The following is a 20,405-nucleotide window of genomic DNA, read 5'->3' as shown; positions in this document are numbered from 1 at the left end:
CTGGTATATAAAGTTAATTCTAATTTTATATCAGAGCTTCCAGGTCTCTAAACTTTATTTTTCTCTCTGGAGCATGAGAAAGAGCCAAACAAATTTCATTTAGGTTCCATTTATATGGCTACTAGCATTTTAAACTCCTTTACTGTGTGTGATATTCCTTGCATTACAAATGTTTGATTTGCTTACAATTTTATTTCGATTACTTTTCTTGTTTTACATTTTAACATATTTTCATAGTCTGCATTTTAGCCTGATTTGATGAGTGAATTTGTCAGGATCTTTAAAATATTTCATAGAACTGTTTGTTATACCCATAAACATCATTACTGTTTGCAATTTTTATTACCATATTAATGGACATTTGTAATCAAGGTTCTTACTCATTTTTATTACCGGTGTGTTTTGTAGAAAGAATCTAGCCATTTGATTGGAAAATGGAGTGTTTTAGCAATATTGTGTTACATTTGGCTGGCCTAAAATATAGAACTCATAATTGTTACATAAAGGGTTACATATTCATTCTAACTTAAACAAAAATCTTATTTGTTTGTTTGACCTAAATGCTAAGAATTCATGTGTATGCTTGTAAGTAAGTAAGCAGGGGACCAACGACTTTATTAAGTCCTCTCTGAGTGACTTCCCAAAGGGCATTATGGCATTGACTTGGTTTCGAACCCAGCACCTTCAGGTTAGGAAACCAACGCTCTACCACTGTCACTGAGCCGTCGTGCCTCCCTTCCTCCTTTCTTGAAATAAAGCTTCACATCCAGTACTAAAAAATGGCTTTAAGTTAATAGCAAGTGTTCAGCAAGAATACATAAAATAAACCACAACTTTTCTTAGCAGGTATCTTATGGGCTCACGGAGAAGGGCCGGTATTCAATTCAATACTTTAATAGAATAAGTAAGAAATTTACTAAGTAAATGGCTGAGCTAAGAAGTTTACTTATCTCATATTCATATCCCATTTTTAGACTTTTACTTACCTGAGACAAAATCTAAGTAAAATACTTACTGATAAGCATTGTGACATCACACAGTCAATAAAAAGTAATGCACAATTAACGGCTCGCAATAAAAGTGCGCTAATAAAATTGTGCGCAGGTTATGATACTGCTCGTAAGAAAGCCACATGCCTGCCAATCAAGGCCTCCAAATAATTGGCTTAAGTCTGGTAGGGAGCTGTCTTAAATTTAGGGTAAAATACCAAGCCAAAAGTTTGAATTGAATACCAAAATTGTCTAAGTATTTTATCTAAGCCAAATACGAAGTAAAAAGCTTTGTACGTAAGTATTGAATTGAATACGGGCCAAAAGGAGTATAAAGTAAATTAAGGATAACCTAAAACCTCCCTCACGGAGCCAAAGTCGGACTTGCATGGTGCCCTACAGGCTCTTTTCTATATGGTGCGAATGCGTTATGGTGCACCGAGTAGATCACTCACAAGTCACTTTTATGTTCATGGAGAGAGTATTTAAACTTGCAATATCTCTCTGTAGAAGTAGTATTTTAAGCTTTTATTGTGAATAATTATGTAGTATAGTGACATTAAACCCCTAACATGTAAAGTAAAACATATTTTTTTTAAATTTTGGGTAGATTTTAAGTTTGTGTAGAGACTCAAACTGCCATCATGTGCAATCTGGTAAAGATAAAAAACGAAACCCTGCTATCTGTTTTATATTATTACATGCTCGTGTGCTGCAGGTTATCTTTGAAAAGTATTTCTGTCTACTAGTTAATATCACTGTCTTTTATGCCAACTGTATAAACATGAAACATTTGTGTAACATGAACCATGTTGTCAATTGTATGGTATACGATTTAAGATACTAGTAATATATATGGATGTATTAGGTAATAAATATATATTTTATAATGTAGAGCAATCAATGAATATGTCATCAAATTTTTATAAAGTTTATGTGTGTGCGGAACCTGGTACACTTTGTCTGTCTCTTCATCTCTCTCTCCCTTTCATCTCCCTTTTTTCTTTCTTTCTCTCTCTTTCTTTCTCTCTTACTCTCTCTTTGTCATCACTCCAACTCTCCCTCTCCTACACCTCTCCCTTTCTCTTTCTTTTTTTAACAAAAATTTGAATTTGATCAATTAATTTTTATGAAATGTCTATATGTTTGATTTTTTTTCTTGGTAGATTTCAGGGTAACAGTTTAAAAAAAACCTGCCTTATGCCCCCTGTTTCCGCGAGCGATTAGTGGTTCCATAAAATGTTCCAGACACTATTCAGATATGCAAACCTTTACATTCAGCTTTCAGGGAGGATTCATTCAGAAATCGGGGAGGTTTCTATCGATTGCATACAGCATAATAAAAATAATCTTTCAAAAAATTAGGGAGGCATTAAAATTTGTGTGGAGTGACCTATCAAAAAAGTACAAATTTTCAGGGAACCTCCCCCAAAATCAGGAAGGGTTGGCATCTCTGCACTATTCCCCTTCCTGGTGTGATTGTATATGTCTTTTTGTAATATTTAAATGAAATTTGATATGAAACAAACAACTTACATATCGGCTCTGACTCTTTTATTGGAGTTGTCTTTGGTGAATTTAAGTATTCATTTACTTGTGTGTGTGTGTATGTGATTGTAGTGATGGTATAAAAAGGTGATTTTCCTGGTCCAAGCTCTTTATATAAATAGTTTTGTGTTAACCCTGATATAACAAGATTCCTGATAAAACAAGGTATAAAAGGTTGGTCCAGAGACCACTGTTTGTATTAAAAGGGAATGCCCCATACACTCTTGACGTATAAACCTGAAACCAATTAAATCCAGTAAAAATTAGATCTTTATTCATTTAGGCACCTCCACAATAACATATATTCTGTAGTAAACTGAACACATATGGTCATGATCACATAGACAAGAACGGTGCAGATATCCAAATTTGAATGCATTTGCTTTGAATGAATCGGCCATCTTCTCTCAGGAGGCTCTCCATATTTTATCCCACTCAGCTCTTTACTTGGGGGCAAGTTGAAGCAGACCGGTTATCATTTCTCTCGGCAGGCTCTCCAAAGACCATCTCGGGTACCATTCTGTGCCCATTGCATTAACCATACCATTGATGGTAACTTTGCCATCAACAGGGCTCAACAGCCAATCAAAATCAAGGTTTCCATGGTAGTTACCATTGATGTAACAAGTTACCATCAATGGTAACTTTTGTGTAACAGGGCCCTGAAGCATCCTCTAGGTCAGTGATTCTCAGACTTCTTCCTTGATGGTCATTTGTATATACGTTGAATGAAGCAGAACATTGTACTATTACTTGCTGGGAAGCCGGATACATCTCGAACGTTATCATGATTGTTTAATTTTGTTTCATACACAGCCATTTCATATTGACACAATTCGACACTTGAAATACTGAAGAAAATGAGGCTTGTTTTAGGTCTATATCTGATGTATCAGAGGAATTGTTTCAATTCAAAATAAAAATAAAAAGAAAGGGGAACCCCTCAGGGCCCGCGGTCCAGACTTTGAGAAGCCCTGCTCTAGGTCTTTAGATCCTCCTTGGAAAACAACAGAGATGATCAGTTATCATCTCTCTCGGCTGGCTCTCCATACACCATCTCATGCACAGTTCTGTAACATCCTCTGTCGATCTCCATGGCAACCAATTTGAAGCAGTCTCTGGCTAGCTCCTGCTGGACTGCATCCTCCGAGGCCATCAGTTCTCCGTAGAGATACACACCCATGGCCTAGAATTTGAGAAGGGTGATAAGGAGAAAGACTGCATAAACATCAAGGATAACATTATATCTATCATTGTGTAAAGTCGCCATTTGAGTTTTCATGCATTCTTCCAGCCCCCCCCCCCAAAAAAAGAGGATGTCTGTTCTAGCTACCATCGTGAAATTTGAGGTAAGGCCTGTTGGCTAATTTTGGTAATAAGTGATTAAGTTCTCCATTGCTCAAACGTTACTGTATTATCAATTTGAATTGGAGATCCCTGTATAAACAGTGTGACATTCAAAAATTCAATTTTTTTTTATTGTTTGGCGATTTAAAAAAAAACGTCATCGACATAAATGTATCTCTGACTCTTTGTCTGCTGCAATCTAAGCTAACGTTCTATGATGACTTTCCAACTTTTAATCCTAATCCTTACATGGCGCACTATTAAAGTGCCTTTAAAAATATATGCAGCAGCTCAAGGCCAAATGATATTGTTTATGGTTTATTGTCCATATAGGGTGATACGTCTTATTTTCGTCTTATTTACATGAATTACAAAAGGAAAACGTACATTCATAATCCAATCACAAGGAAAAAGAGATAAGGTTCTATCTTTATCAGACTATGCCATATAGTTAAAATTATGTTCATTATACAATAATTATGTATTTTGCTTTCTGAGTGCATTTTTACACAACACCACCTTTCACAAAAAAGCTACTTAACAGCGTAATTTTTTTTGGTACCTGATCTTCCATCAAGAAGTGACGCACATCCGGGTTGGCCTTGGTGAGCTTGTGTTTGATGACGAGCTCACACCAGCGATGTCGCACCTCGGCATTCTGCTGTCTGAGGCGGTAGGTTGTATCAAGATCTTCCAGGGTTTGCGTTGCCATGGTGTCCGCATCCAAGACGCCCTCCAGGAGGAGGATGAGCTGATCTGGAGTAAGCTACAAAGAAAAATTATTTTCTTATTTTATATATATTATTTTGATATACATTGTGGTATATGCGCTACGTCTCTCGACACATAAGGTACTTTACCCACATACATCTCTCTTGACCCAGGTGTATTTAATGGGTACCTTCCAACTCAACTCGGTACTGAGGTGAAAAAAGCAGGACCCTCAGAGGATAGTATACAAATAATACACAGCAGTGAGGGCATTAGTAAGAATTACCCACACAAGGTGCCTTTGGAACAGTCTAACACGCCCGAGGTGGTAGCCGAGGGTGTTTGGACTGTTCTGAATGTACCGAGTGTGGGAAATTTTACTAATACCCGAACAAAATGCTGTGTATCATTTGATTATTAAGATTATGTTTTATTTGTCATATAAAATTATGTTTTATAACATGATTTGATTAATGACCGGTCATTAGAATTGGATAATGACCGGTCATTATCTAAATTTCGTGTTAGGCAAAATAAATGCCTGGTCATGTGTACGCTTTCAACCAATCATTTGATTAGGATCCACTTCATCATCTTATACAAAGTTTACACACGGGTTATGAGCCTTGAGAACATAATTCACTTCCAACGAAAGGTAATATTTTACTTATTATATAGGTAATATTTTACTTATTATATATGTTTATTTTACCAATTGTAAAGTTAATATTTTACTAATTATATAGGTACTATTTTACTGATTATATAGGTAATATTTTACCAATTATATAGGTAATATTTCTCTAATTATATAGGTAATATTTTACTAATGATATAGGTAATATTTTACTTATTATATAGGTAATAACTTACTAATCAAAGAAAAAAACTACATGTACACTGTATAACATGCCATGAGAGGATTACTATCAGAATGACCAAAAAATTCAAACCTCGTAATTTTTAAATAATAAATAAATGAAATAAAACCATACTCTTTATCACAACAAGTTAGAAACTAATCCATATGCCATTGTAAAGGTACTATGTGAATCGATGTAAACACCTTTACCTTTAAAGCAGGGTGATCCTGAAACTCGGAAGACATTATCTTTCGCTTCTTCTTCTTCTTCTTCTTATTGGACTTCTGATGAAATTTGTCAAGTGCCTTCCATCTCTTGACCTGTCAAACCAACATATATATATCATATCAGATATTCATATCATGTTTTGTAAACAAATGTTTTGTAAAATGGACATACGGTAAACAAATGCATGTATACAACTGACAACAAACAGTAGACCTGTTTTGAACGTCGAGCCTCAATCTCTCTTCATAACCTGGTTCTCCAGTCTTTCTCAGGAATCCACTCACGAAAGAATAACTCTCTTCATTTCTCTGCCTCTTTCTATGCAAATCCAAGTAGTCCTTCATAGAACGATACTGAAAGAATACCTCTCTATCACTTTCTTTTCTATCCCCTTTAAAAAGCCAACAGTCCTTTCCAGGACTGCCCACATGGTGAAACCACTAACTTATGAATTCAAATACATGTCATCTACATTCTACGTGTATCATTCTAAAGCAACAGGACTATAATGGTTTATAAATTAAAATATCAAAAACAAAACAATACCCTTCAATTAAATGGAAGGTTTATTTCAATAATTTGACAAACGATGGTTGATTTCTTATCAAACCATATTCAAATTTAAGCCATCTTACATATTTTTCTCTTTATGAACATTATGCTTTCTTGTCATGTACAGGGGTGATAGTGAGCACTAAAGAGAAAGGAAAAAAGTTTTGTTTTCCCTTGAGCAAAAAAAAAAAAAAAAAAGGATTCCAGGAAAAAAATGGCATCGAACAACATTTCCCCCCACCCCCCTTTTGAGTGAGAAAATTGTGAAAAATTTGGGGAAAATTAGGGAAGAGAGGGGTAAAATCAGGGAAGAAAAAAAATCATCAGGAAAACCAATTTAAATCGGGTAATTATCAGACCTGCATGTACAAATCAATATCTGGTTTAAAAACAGCATACCAAGAAATTTCATTTAATTTGTGGATAATGTGATGAAAATATCAGAATATTTGATGGATTCCATTACCTCTGCCATCACATCGGAAATAAGAGCATTCCCTTGCTTGTAGATATCTGGGCTCAAGTCTCCAGGCATTCCTGCTTTATTCAACCAGTCAGAATAGATAGTTTCCATGGTAATGCCTTGATCTCTAAAAGGTGTTAGATGAAGAAAAATATAATAAGAGTTCAAGAATTCACGTCAAAAAATTTAAATGTCCTAACAATATTGAACATCAAACACTATTTTAATAGTACAAGTGAACATTGATATCATGTAGCTATTTTCTATTAGTAATACAACAAATTATGAACTGGAACTTTATTTAACCCCTTTCAGATGCTCACAAAAAAAAAATGACTGAACATTGAGATATTCATATTGAACAACATAATGAAATACATACATACAAATAATATCATTGTTGAAAAGTAATACATTTCACACAATAAAAGAATACATTGCTTGACAAAAATAAAATTTGAAAAGTGGATGGATTATCATAAGTTATAATATAACTTAAAATCAACAATCGAAACAGAATTGAATTAACACATACAAATGAAGATTCAATGTTGAGTGTATTAAAATGTTTTGCACAAGGAAAGAATAAAATGCAAGCAATGCGACACCCCGAACATCCCCTTCCCCTCCTGACATTAAAACAACATAAAACAACAACATTTTGCCAATTTGCTTACAAGCATACAAGTGACAAAAGCTTTTCGGAGCATCCTGAATTTGATCTCTGCACTTACTTTATCTCAGGGTACTCATCAAACAGGAGTTGGAAGATGTCCTTTGACAGGACCAGTTGCCCATGGCAACGCGTCACATAGAGGTTGATGAACTGAAGGGTTTTCTCCATGGACAGACGCCCGGCGATGTGATGGAGGAGAAAATAACCCTGTTCAGAAGAAACAAAGAGAGGGAGGTTATAAACCAATGATACTAATAATGGTGATGGTACAGCCTAGGAGCTTTGTTCAGACATAAGTTGGTAAACCACTATTCTTTTGTAATATAATGTTGTTGTTGTTTTGTTTTTTTTGTTGGGGGGGGGGGGATGACGTAAGTGTAATATGCTTCACATTTCTGTATCTACAGTTAACAAATAAATTATTCATACCCCTTGTAAGTTTGATGTGTTTTGTGTCAAGAAACATTATTTTAAAGCTAAAGTAACATAAATCTTGAGAGGGAGCTATACAACTTAAAGAGATTATCGTTTACAGTTTCATCACTTTAGACTTGATTTCAACCGCGACATGCAACGATCATTGAATAGTGTAGGATCGCATATGCTTCCAAATTTGTTCAATGCTTAAGATTGCTACCCTACAACCAATTAGCCTACCCACAGAGAGAGGTACAGACATGTGTTGAGGTGTACAAATAGAGTGAAAATCTGTAAAAGAGGGATATGATGTGAAACAGATGAAAGAGAAATGAAAAGAAAAGAGAGGGAGAAATGAAGAGAGTGGATGAAGGGGAATAATATAGAAAGGAAAAAAGGGGAAAAGAAGAGAGATGTCTGTTAGGTGCCAGAGAGTGGGAGGGGGAGAAGAGAGTGAGATAGAGGGAGAATAGAGAGAGAAAGAGAGAGAGAGAGAGAGAGATAGAGAGAGAGAGATGGAAAGAAATGGCGTTGCCTTGAATAGGTACGATAAAATACTCTGTATGGACTACCCGGTACATGCTTATGACTGTCACTCAGTTGAGACTGATTTACATATTGAACATGATGATGATACTGAACTATCAAAAACATCAAAGGTTCATTTACCTTCAAATAGTGCACCTGCAGAAACCACTTATCTGGGTTGAGACCATTCTTCACAAAACCAACATCACCACCACCACCACCACCACCATCATCAACGTCTGTACCAGTTCCTGGTCCTTCAGCCATGGGTCTCATGATTTGGAGCTCGGACTCGGTGTTCTCCAGCTCTGCCTTCAAGGCTTGGTACCTGAGTAGGGCCTTGAGCTTGGAGTGGTCCTGGTACTGTTTGGACGTCCACTCGGGGAAAGATAAGAAAGGTAACAGCATTAGACCTAACAAGCTTTTGTCCTATATGTTCTGGAGCCAGAGGGGTGATTCGCTTCATCTTCATGGTTTAAATATAAGCAGAAAAATGAAATTAAATATAGGGGATTTACATTTTTGAAGCTGTCAGCAATGAAACACAAATTTGTAACACTATGACGTATCTTGCGAGCTACTCTCCAGGATACTGTACAGAAATTTCATAATCTTTCATTTTTGTAGTTATTGATAACGGAATAGATTTGAATCATGAGGGGTTATATAGAAACCTATTTGTAATAACTTAATTTAGGGTATATGTGTGTAAGGGAAAATATGAATGCATAGAATAGGGCCTGCACAGATCTTAAGTCCGATTAGGGTTCAGTGAGCGCGTTTTTCTGTTATTCTTTATTTTCTTCATACTCATTATCCGTTAGCCCATAAGACAGAAGATAAGTTTTTGAGTTAAAAAAAAAAAAAAAAATACATTCTCACTATACACAATTTTATTTTTGGCGATTGATACATTTAAACATCAATCTTCCTTACATTCTGAGCCACAGCATGAACAGGATCCTCCATGAAAGTGGCGAACCCCTCACTCAGCCATTCCTCCGTCCAATCCCGCGCTCCGATCAAGATGCCGAACCAGGAGTGGCTGATCTCATGGGCTAGGCGGGGCAAGAAGCTTCCATCGCCAGAGAGGAGGGACTGGGAGAGAAAGATCAGGCTAGGGCTGTATCGGTTACAAGAAATGCAGTGAAACCTGCTTTAATAATGCATAGAAGTGGGCTCTCATGGGGAATTAGACACCATTCTGTGCCCCATCTTACAAAGAGTTGATAGCAATCGCAAACTGCAAACTTGCGATTGATTGGAGGACTCGCGATTGATATGGATTAATCGCAACTCTTTGTAAGACGGGGCCCTGGTGCCTTATGTAATGCTCTGCATTTTTCAACCATCCCCGTTTATAGCAAAGTCATTACCTTTAATGCATTTCTCTCACCCGAGGACTCTCTGAGAGACTAGGGGGTATCTTTGATGGGACTACGGGTTCGCTGTTTGCAAGACTTGTACACCCATTCATGGTATTTCTATCAAGTCTGGTGTCAGTGAATTATAACCTGCACATGGAATGTGACAACTATCTGACCCATTTGGGCCCCCCTTTTATATAATACAGGGACTGCAAGTGTGACCAGCTGTCAACAATTATCTGATGATACCTGAAGGGGATATTTGTTTGCAATTGTACAACATGTATAAACAAATTGTCATATAACCCTTTAAGGAAACTATTTTGCGAAGCACCTACCAACTCAAAGTTGTTTTTAGGATACAAAAATTACAACAGATTGATACGAACTTCAGTACATTTTATTACAAACTCACCTCGCCAGTCCAAGACTCGCAAAGCAGCGAGGCAAGATAAGCACATCCAGCCGTGAGAACGGGTGTGGCCCTAGAAGTCTGAAAACAGCATACAGGCACTTTGGTAGATATGAGGAGAACTCCTTCACCGCTGCATCCAGGATGGAGGGTGGGGCTATGATCCGGGACGGGATGATGGGTTGGTCGTAGCATCCCATCCGACAGGGCCACTCGTCATGATTGCAATGCGACTGAGAACTTGCCCTGCAAAGATGTATGGTGTTATAATAATAATAATGATAAAAGTGGCTACTTGTATAGCGCACAGGTCCACCTTTCGGTGCTCATGGCACTTAGAGAAAAATGAATGTAAAATTAAAAAAAAAAAAAAAAAAAATCGAATTATTATATCATATTTTCCCTCTCGTATATAATTATTGAGATCTGTATCTGTAAGTGTAAAATTAAATTGTTAATATGTAATTACCTTGTGTAGTGACCGTCTCAGCCTGAGCTGCAGGTCACTCTTTATATACCAAACAAATCGTCCTTGTTTTCACGAAGTGACGGTAGCGAGGAAAATCGTAACGCAAAGTGAATGCAATTTTTTTTCACTACCGTCACTTCGTGAAAACAGCGACGAAATACAATTTCAAAAAATAAACAATAAAAAAAAGACAAAAACTATGATTTACCAGATTGTAAAATAAACTGATATACAGTTACTGTAGCAATGCAAGTTTGAGACAATGAAACTACAATTGCATGTTGGCCTGGAGAAACAAAAAATCTTGAATGGAAAATTTTCAAAACACATTATTTGTCAAGATAAAATGTCAAACAAAAAAAACATAAAGATATTCTGAGGCAAGTAATACAAATTTGGTTTTGTAGAAAACAAAGCAGCTCAAATAAATGGCAGCTTACCTGTCAATCCCAACCTTGCATTCTGTCAATGAAAACAAATGCTTCTTATCTGGTTGCCACTGATCTCCAGGCTGCTGAGAGACTGGTACATTGTAACATCTCCATCCTCCAATCGCAAGGGTAACAATGGAGCTGGGTTGCAGCATATCGGTGAAGTGGAGAGTGGACACCATTCCTGGGTAGTGGAGATAGAGGTTGGAATAGATAAGGGGTAATATAAGTTTGTATGCTTTTGGGAGGGTTCCAGTACTTTTAGATAATTATAAATTGCAAGCTGAAATTGATTTTCAGAATATTACAAGATGGACACATATTTCTGACAAGTTGAACATTCAAAATTGATTTACAATCTATTGAGCAAAGGAAAAAAATCCTATATCTTGACGCACAACCATTGCCCCTTGTCATTATTGAAAAGGAGATTTGCTTACCGGGTATCTACAATTTGGTATTCAATATGACATAAAAATAAATAATGATTACATTTGATTGAATATTACCATGTTTTGGGTGTCAAATCTATGGTGTAGTACAATGTAAATCTTACAAAGACAATAAATGAAACAGAAGAACAGGGAGAGACTGAGAGAGAGGAAGAAAGATAGAGAGAGAGAGAGAGAGAGAGAGAGAAAAAGTGGGGAGACAGAGATAGAGAGAGAGAGAGAGAGAGACAGAGATAGAGAGAGAGAGGGAGAGAGAGAGACAGAGAAATACAAAAACATTGACAAACACAGAGGGAGAGAAAGGGACAGACAGACAGACAGACATACAAGTATAAGTAAAGATCTGCACCTCTACCATCTTTCTTTTGTAGCACCCTGCCTTCCTCATCCCCACTCATGACAACCATAATCTCCTCGGGGGCATGGATGATGGCTTGCCAGGTTGCCATGGCGCCCGGAGGCTCCTGGCACGGGAAGAGAGACCGGTTGTTGATCCATGCTCCTTGCGTAAATACACATGGCCTGAGTAATCATAAAAAGGAAGAAAATACATTAATTACTTCACCATTATCAAATTGTTGAAAATGAAGATGAAAATGTAACCTATTTACATATTGGAGTTGAAATGAATGGGGAGGGGGGGGGGGGCCGGGGGCGTGCGCATTTTCATCCAGTGCCAGCCTATACCAAGGCCCCATCGTATAAAGAGATGCTATTAACCCACGCGTTAGTAAAACCTCTAATCCATCGAAAAGTTACATAATACATGTTTAGTTTAGTTTGTTGTGATAAATTTAGATCAAACACAGCTCTTTAAAAGATGGGACCCACAGGTTATTATCCTTAGTAAAGTTTATTGTAAAGAGACGATTGTGCTTCAAAAGTATAATACGCAATCCCTTCCCAACTGTGGATGTATAAATGCCTCTTGAATCATAAAACCAAGTCTTTGGGCTCCATGAAAAACTGGATGTTAATTCTACAGTAAAGGACCTACAGGAACTAATGAAACGTTTCATCATAAATATAGAAGTTCAATGATACTACAGAGGACATTACTCACCTACCGTCTTGATCAACTGCCCAAGTCAGTGACCTCCCGCAAGGCCTTGTTCTATACCGGATACACACAGCAGCAGGAAAGTCAGCTGGATTCTTCACCCCTCTCTTCCAAATCTTCAGGCACCAGGGCTCCACCTCAAACTCAAGAGGATTCCTCTCCATCGACTGACAAGAGAGAAATCTTTCTCTCCTAGTACTATATTCATTTGGCTTAAAACTCAAATTTTCTTGAAGGGATTTCCCAGCAGTTCCATCTTGTCCTGTTGAGTCCTTCTCTGCTTTCTTGTTAGTATATGGGGAAGATGCTCCTACGTTTTCCAGAGGCGAGTCTGGATTTTCAACCAATAATTCTCCTGAAGAGGTGGTGTCCACTCCTAATTTGCCTTTATTTAGAATTATTTCTTCCACCGCCAGGATATCAATATCACAGCAGTCTAGTATCATGACAAAGTCTTTATCCTGTGGTATTTTATCATCAAGAAATTCAAGACTAGACAAGTGTGATGAACTTTGTTCAGAAGCAACCTTGCTCATTTGTGGTTTGTCATCCTCTATCTTTTGACAAGGGGATGCAAGTTCTTCATTTATTTTGTTGAAAGAACTAAGAACTTCCTCTGACTTTGGCCTTGTCTCAAACGGTTTAGCTTCTGAAGTTGCTTTGGCCCTCGGGGATTCGGTGCTTTCCATTGGCTCTTGGTTGACATACACGTAGATGCTTGCCGTCTCAAAAACATCTTTGTTGTTAGACACCTCATTTGCAACTTTTACCTTGTCACCAGCACCACGAGATGGCATACTGGAATCATACGAGTCATATGCTTCTGTAGGTAGACCAATTTCCCCAGGTTTAGCTCCAGAAGATGCTTTGGTCCTCCAGAAACTGCTGCTTTCCAGATGTTCTTGACCAACATGAACCCTGGCAGTCCTAACATCCTTTGCAACAGATACGTTTCCCTCATTAGTTACCTTGTCACCGCCAACACCCTTAGAAGATGGAGAGGAATGAGCAGGGTCACTTGCTTGTGGTAGCAGACCGGTCTTGCGGGTTTTAGAGGAAGATGGCTGCTCTAAAAAGAGAGTTGTCCTCCCCGTGAAGACTCTGTCCTCCAGGTTCACCTTGAGATCTAGAAGGTAATGCTTGACCCTGATGTCATGGATGTTTGACATCAGGGGCAGGTCATTGGAGGTCGCCTCCATCCCACCGGGATCAAAGTTCCACATTCCAGATGGATGAGGTCACATGATACTTGTCCTCATCATGGTCAACTGGTCAAGATCTCCATTCCAAATTCTAACTGCAAAGAAAGATCGGGGAAAAAGCAAGAAATAAACATAATTAAGATGAAATACAGGTATGCCAATTTGAATCCTTGTTGTATCAGTCTTCTCTCTCTTTCTTTTTCTCTCTGGTTCCTATGAACTATTTGTAATTGACACTGCCTGTCAAATAAACCACCACAAACCAATTTTATGATATGCAAATTCAGGGATCCACACTAACTTTTTTGGAAGGAGGTTCGGATTGAACTTTTTACAATATGCACAAGCCCTAATAAAAATATAATAAAAATATAATTGGGGGGGGGGGCACCCATATTTTGCACGTGCCTGTTATCTTCGAACCCTGGATATGCATTTATGCAGTTCCTTTACAATGTTGTAGATTTTTATCTATATAAGGCTTCAAAGTGGTACACTAATTCAGTGTATTTAATATCTTTAGCACAGTATCCGGATGACAGATCAATATTGTTTTTTGTAATGCTCTTGTCATACGGGAACTTCCACTGTCGATACAATATTGCTTGATTATAGAAAATCAACAACACTTTTGCTGGTATTCGGTCACTGTACATTTTATACCAAGGTAACTCAAATTTTGTTATTTCGCGAGTCAGCCTGACATAGATTCTAGATATGATAATATCGTATGGCTTTGTTTACGTGTGATACAAGAATTATATGCTCTTGCTATGACGATATATTCTTGTATCAGTCAAAGCAATCCAATACTATACAAACATCTTTCAACATAATTGTGGTCAAATATTTCACACACACACAAAAGAAGAAGAATAAAACATAGTCTAGACTACCGTACTTGAATTGACTCGACTCGAATATGAAAAATAATTTTACCCTGACCATGATTTTTATCTAGACTCTAAATATAAAAATGCAAATTATGTGCAAACTTGAACCCTTTCATCCACATGCAAACAAACAATGGCTTGGAAGAAGAAGAAGAATTAAAATTGCAACTAGCAAATGCAAGAGCTCGCTACCGACGCCGTGTGTGTGTATTTGGGTTTTTACAGACGTGTATCAATCAGATATGATTATTTACGTCTGGGGACCGACTTAATTTAACGTCACCATCCTACGCCGCGGCGTTCTCGAACCTCGGATGGTTGAACAACGCAAACAAACGAAAATGCAAATACTATTCCAACAAATTCCTACACATATGGGACTGTAGGTAATAGTATGGAGTTCACAAATGTCTTTGAAAATCCTTTCAAATATTCATTTTCATACTTAAATGCAATTAACGTTTGCTAAGAAGATAAAGAACTATACATGTGAAAAGCTAACCTCTTTGTATGTGATTATAAAGTCGCAAACAGGCTACCACTCTGTCTTTCCAAGGCAAAAGACGTCTAGAGCTAGATCTAGTTTTTTTAAGCTTGCTTGTGCTGTGACGTCATTGCAGGTGAGGGAATTTCCCCGATATCCACATGTACCAACAAGACAACATTATATTCAGGGAAATACCCCCCCCCCCACCCCTCCTGGTTGTTTTCTGAAGGTAACAGTGGTGATTTTGTTATAAATGGGTAGTCTAGCTGAGTTGTTCGGGGTAGTTATTCTTGGGTCGTAGTCTGGGGGTTATTGCTGGTAATGGTCATATTGAGACTCCCAATATCGAGGGGCGTCGGTCCCGGGCTTAATGCTTGAACTTTTTAACAGGAAGCGCCACCTCTCCTCCCCCTTGAATAATCGCTACCGAAATTTCGGAGTATAACAAAACACAATTTTCCTCTCCATAGCTTTTATGAGCACACGATGGAATCTTTGACTATGTAATAAGGTTATAGGCAAGGGTGTCGATTTGTATCCGTGGTTGGGGGGGATGATAGGTGCCAAAATATTTTCGGCAATGGATCAAAGCAATCAAGAGGTAGAAGCGTGTGGCAATTTGCACCCCCCCCCCAAGCGCGTAGCCAGGATTTCATTCTAGGGGGCGGTAGTGAGCACGCGAAGCGCGGTCCCTAGGGGGTTGCGTGCAGGGAGGGGGAGTCCCCCCCCCCCGCGAAGCGCGGAAGCTCTGATGTTTCATTAGATGATTAAAGAATGGAGACGATCACCATTCTCGACTCTTAATCCTTGTTTGAATCAAGTTCCCCTTCCTCCGCGCGTAGCGCGGAAGCTCTGACATTTCATTAGATTATTAAAGACAGAAGACGATTCGATGTACCATTCTCAACTCTTAATCCTTGCTTGAATCAAAGTTCCCCTTCCTCCGCGCATAGCGCGGAAGCTCTGACGTTACATCAGATTATTATAGAAAGAAGACGATTCGATGTACCATTTTCGACTCTTAATTCTTAATGTTTGAATCAAGTTCCCCTTCCCCTTCTGACGTTTCATTAGATTATTAAAGAAAGAAGACGATCCTATGTACCATTCTCGTTTCTTAATCCTTGTCTGAATTCATTTTCGCCCATTCCTGCGCGAAGCGCGGAAGTTTTCACATTAGAGAAAGAAGACGATTTGTTGTATCGTGTCCTTCATGAATTCAGTTTCTCCCCTACCGCGCGAAGCACGGAAGCTTTGACGTTTCACTAAATTATAAGAGAAAGAAGACGATTCGTTGGACCGTTCTCGACTCTTAATCCTTGTTTGAATCGAGTTCCCCTTCCCCGCGCGTAGCGCGGAAGCTCTGATGTTTCATTAGATGATTAAAGAAAGAAGACGATCCTATGTACCATTCTCGACTCTTAATCCGTGTCTGAATTCATTTTCGCCCATTCTTGCGCGAAGCGCGGAAGCTTTCACATTAGTGAAAGAAGACGATTTGTTGTATCGTGTCCTTCATGAATTCAGTTTCTCCCCTACCGCGCGAAGCACGGAAGCTTTGACGTTTCATCAGATTATTAAAGAAAGAAGACGATTCGATGTACCATCCTCGACTTTTAATCCTTAATGTTTGAATCAAATTCCCCCTTCCCCGCGCGTAGCGCGAAAGCTCTGATGTTTCATTAGATGATTAAAGAAAGAAGACGATCCTATGTACCATTCTCGTTTCTTAATCCGTGTCTGAATTCATTTTCGCCCATTCTTGCGCGAAGCGCGGAAGTTTTCACATTAGAGAAAGAAGACGATTTGTTGTATCGTGTCCTTCATGAATTCAGTTTCTCCCCTACCGCGCGAAGCACGGAAGCTTTGACGTTTCACTAAATTATAAGAGAAAGAAGACGATTCGTTGGACCGTTCTCGACTCTTAATCCTTATTTGAATCGAGCTCCCCTTCCCCGCGCGTAGCGCGGAAGCTCTGATGTTTCATTAGATGATTAAAGAAAGAAGACGATCCTATGTACCATTCTCGACTATTAATCCGTGTCTGAATTCATTTTCGCCCATTCTTGCGCGAAGCGCGGAAGCTTTCACATTAGTGAAAGAAGACGATTTGTTGTATCGTGTCCTTCATGAATTCAGTTTCTCCCCTACCGCGCGAAGCACGGAAGCTTTGACGTTTCATCAGATTATTAAAGAAAGAAGACGATTCGATGTACCATTCTCGACTCTTAATCCTTAATGTTTGAATCAAATTCCCCCTTCCCCGCGCGTAGCGCGAAAGCTCTGATGTTTCATTAGATGATTAAAGAAAGAAGACGATCCTATGTACCATTCTCGTTTCTTAATCCGTGTCTGAATTCATTTTCGCCCATTCTTGCGCGAAGCGCGGAAGTTTTCACATTAGAGAAAGAAGACGATTTGTTGTATCGTGTCCTTCATGAATTCAGTTTCTCCCCTACCGCGCGAAGCACGGAAGCTTTGACGTTTCACTAAATTATAAGAGAAAGAAGACGATTCGTTGGACCGTTCTCGACTCTTAATCCTTATTTGAATCGAGCTCCCCTTCCCCGCGCGTAGCGCGGAAGCTCTGATGTTTCATTAGATGATTAAAGAAAGAAGACGATCCTATGTACCATTCTCGACTCTTAATCCGTGTCTGAATTCATTTTCGCCCATTCTTGCGCGAAGCGCGGAAGCTTTCACATTAGTGAAAGAAGACGATTTGTTGTATCGTGTCCTTCATGAATTCAGTTTCTCCCCTACCGCGCGAAGCACGGAAGCTTTGACGTTTCATCAGATTATTAAAGAAAGAAGACGATTCGATGTACCATTCTCGACTCTTAATCCTTAATGTTTGAATCAAATTCCCCCTTCCCCGCGCGTAGCGCGAAAGCTCTGATGTTTCATTAGATGATTAAAGAAAGAAGACGATCCTATGTACCATTCTCGACTCTTAATCCGTGTCTGAATTCATTTTCGCCCATTCTTGCGCGAAGCGCGGAAGCTTTCACATTAGTGAAAGAAGACGATTTGTTGTATCGTGTCCTTCATGAACTCAGTCTCCCCCCTACCGCACGAAGCGCGGAAGCTTTAACGTTTCAATAAATTATTACTCTTAATCCTTGTCTGTATCCATTTTCGCCCATTCCGCGCTTAGCGCGGAAGCTTTCACGTTTCATTAAATTATTCGTAAAAGAAGACGCTTCGTTGTATCGTGTACTTTGACGTTTCATTTGATTATTACGCTTAATCCACGTCTGAATTCAGTTTCCCCACTGAAAATAATTTGTGTGACAAATAAGTTGTGACATAATAATGTTTCTCCAAAAATGAAAAATCTTTTAGGAAATATCAGGAAATAAAATGGGTGAAAAAAACAAAAATAAAGATACAATGACGTGAATTTTAAAAAGGGTGAACGGAAACAACATAACAACTAGAGAACTATTTTATAAGTCATACTAATGTCCGAAAATCTTTCTCCTTGTCTCTGATCTCATCACGAAATCGTCACAGAGTTCATCTATGTTTACACTGTCCAGGATTGTCTGATGTGCATTGCAGATTGCTATTTTTGCGCTTCGCGCTTAACATTTAGCTCGTTGCTTTTTGACGCTGCGTCTTTGCATTTGGCGCACTGCATTTCTATGATGCTGTTGATTGAACAAATTGAATAAATTCATCAATTCCTGATGAAACCGTAATAACTATGAGCGAGAATTCAATTTATTCTTGTCTCATATACGGTTGTCTTATTTCCTTCGTATAAAAAGAGATAGCAAAATGTGTATATTGATGGTCATCTTGCGAGTAATAACCATTAACTTCTCTCATCGGGCTCTCATCCTTAATTTTTCTCTTCATTTTTTTTTTTTTTTTTTTTTTGACGGTGAATTATTGGGGGGGGGGATGATTGTACAGGCCATCCCCCCACCTGAACTATTGGGGGGATATATCCCCCATCCCCCCGGGATCGACACCCATGGTTATAGGATCTTGTACCATTTTTTTTTAAGTAATGAAAAGTATATGATATGCGAGGGAGCGTCCGACTGAGAAGAGTTTCCACATTTTGAATATTTAAAACACTTCAGTGCTGAATTATATAGTATATTCTATCGTTTCCAATACATCATCCCCTTTTCCTTTTTTTCAAAATACCCCGGAGATTGCCGCTGCTGGTAGTAAAATATATTATGTCTCCCTCTCAAAGATGTAATGTTATTGCCTAAGCCTATGCTGAAAGGAGGAGTAAGGGGGGGGGGGGGTGATTGGCTGTTGGAGGAGAAATACTGATAGATTGCAGCCACTTAAAGATAAAGACCAGTTATGGTCATGTGATTGCATTGTGAAAGAAACGTTGTGGAATCGATCAGAAAAGGTTGATCATCTAGCATCTGCAAGGTTCTGGAATCATCAAAATGATAAGAAATTTGGCCCATTCTTTGTAAAGTTACAAGCACTATACACAGAAAGATGTATATGGGACTACCCTATATCTCTCACAGACCATGAGAGAAACAAATTTACCAAATATATGAATTAGTAGGCGGTTTCCCGGCAAATTTTTTATCATCATGTATTAGTCAAAACATATTTTTTCACATGATTGGTAATGAGAGTTTCCATTTCATTTTTTGAAATTGGGGCGTTTCCAATACTGGTCTTTACCTTTAACGTTTAGATATCTTAAAGGACGTACTCCTGTAATCATATAGTTTTTAAATGGTATGCTGTATTAAGCGCATGGCATTTTCTTTTTTAAACATGAGCTCTGTAGGCCCTATTGTTGATGCAAGGCAAAAGTTCCTACAAAACGGAAACGGAATTATGATTTGATGGTATCATACATTTAATGGAACCGATGGAAGCATTACAAAAGAAAGTGGCAGGGATTTAACAGTTGTGAAAAGAAAGCTCTCTTTAGATTTTCTTTCTTTCGTTTTCAAATTCTTTTTCTTCATTCATTCTTTCTTCTTTTCTTTCCCACTTCGTATCTCTTTTCTTTTCCCTTCCTTGGGGGGGGGGGGGGGCAATTCCTCCTGGGAACGGTGCTAATGACATCCAACAGTTAGTTCAACCAAATGCATTTACCATGGTTATAAAGTATCAAACTAATGCGCCACGTACTCTCAATCCCTTTTGTGAATTTGCTCTCAGTTATGTAATCACTTTACGAGCCTAACGCGAACAGGACCGATTGAAGAGTTTCTATAGTTTGACTCGAATCAACCATTCATCCCGATACAGAAAGACGGACAATAGACCACAAGGTAGGTCATAAGGTGCATTAACCAAGCCGGAGTTATG

General features: G+C 38.4%; 1 protein-coding gene across 3 annotated transcripts; it reads right to left on the bottom strand.

Moving 5' to 3' along the window:
- Window positions 1–2,789: 2,789 nt before the first annotated feature.
- LOC591339 (aminopeptidase O) lies at window positions 2,790–15,235 on the bottom strand. 3 transcript variants are annotated; one of them, XM_030995688.1, is made up of 12 exons: window positions 15,111–15,235; window positions 12,517–13,810; window positions 11,803–11,975; window positions 11,011–11,185; window positions 10,105–10,347; window positions 9,259–9,445; window positions 8,464–8,700; window positions 7,436–7,584; window positions 6,705–6,828; window positions 5,668–5,778; window positions 4,447–4,650; window positions 2,790–3,723 (listed from the first exon to the last, which is right to left on the bottom strand). In XM_030995688.1, exons 2-12 carry the CDS (start codon window positions 13,734–13,736, stop codon window positions 3,556–3,558), a joined length of 2,991 nt encoding a protein of 996 aa, XP_030851548.1. In that variant the 5' UTR covers window positions 13,737–13,810; window positions 15,111–15,235; the 3' UTR covers window positions 2,790–3,555. The 3 variants fall into 3 exon arrangements, with proteins under 3 accessions (XP_030851548.1, XP_030851550.1, XP_030851551.1); XM_030995690.1 differs by having other exon boundaries at window positions 11,809–11,975; window positions 15,111–15,234; XM_030995691.1 differs by lacking the exon at window positions 15,111–15,235 and having other exon boundaries at window positions 12,521–12,607.
- Between the last annotated feature and the right edge of the window lie 5,170 nt (window positions 15,236–20,405).

This window comes from Strongylocentrotus purpuratus, unplaced genomic scaffold, assembly GCF_000002235.5.
Source record: "Strongylocentrotus purpuratus isolate Spur 01 unplaced genomic scaffold, Spur_5.0 spur5_scaffold_3, whole genome shotgun sequence".
NCBI lineage: Eukaryota > Metazoa > Echinodermata > Echinoidea > Camarodonta > Strongylocentrotidae > Strongylocentrotus > Strongylocentrotus purpuratus.
The sequence above is the reverse complement of the archived record's forward strand: the minus strand, read 5'-3'. Positions and strand labels throughout refer to the sequence as shown.

Excerpts from the sequence above, each read along its gene's own strand:
- LOC591339 (XM_030995688.1), bottom strand. The coding sequence starts at position 13,736 with ATGTGGAACTTTGATCCCGGTGGGATGGAGGCGACCTCCAATGACCTG. Across the intron at positions 10,348-11,010 it reads TGCAAGGTTGGGATTGACAG|GGCAAGTTCTCAGTCGCATT; the intron begins GTAAGCTGCCAT and ends ACATCTTTGCAG. Across the intron at positions 3,724-4,446 it reads ACTTCTTGATGGAAGATCAG|GCCATGGGTGTGTATCTCTA; the intron begins GTACCAAAAAAA and ends CTCAAATTCTAG.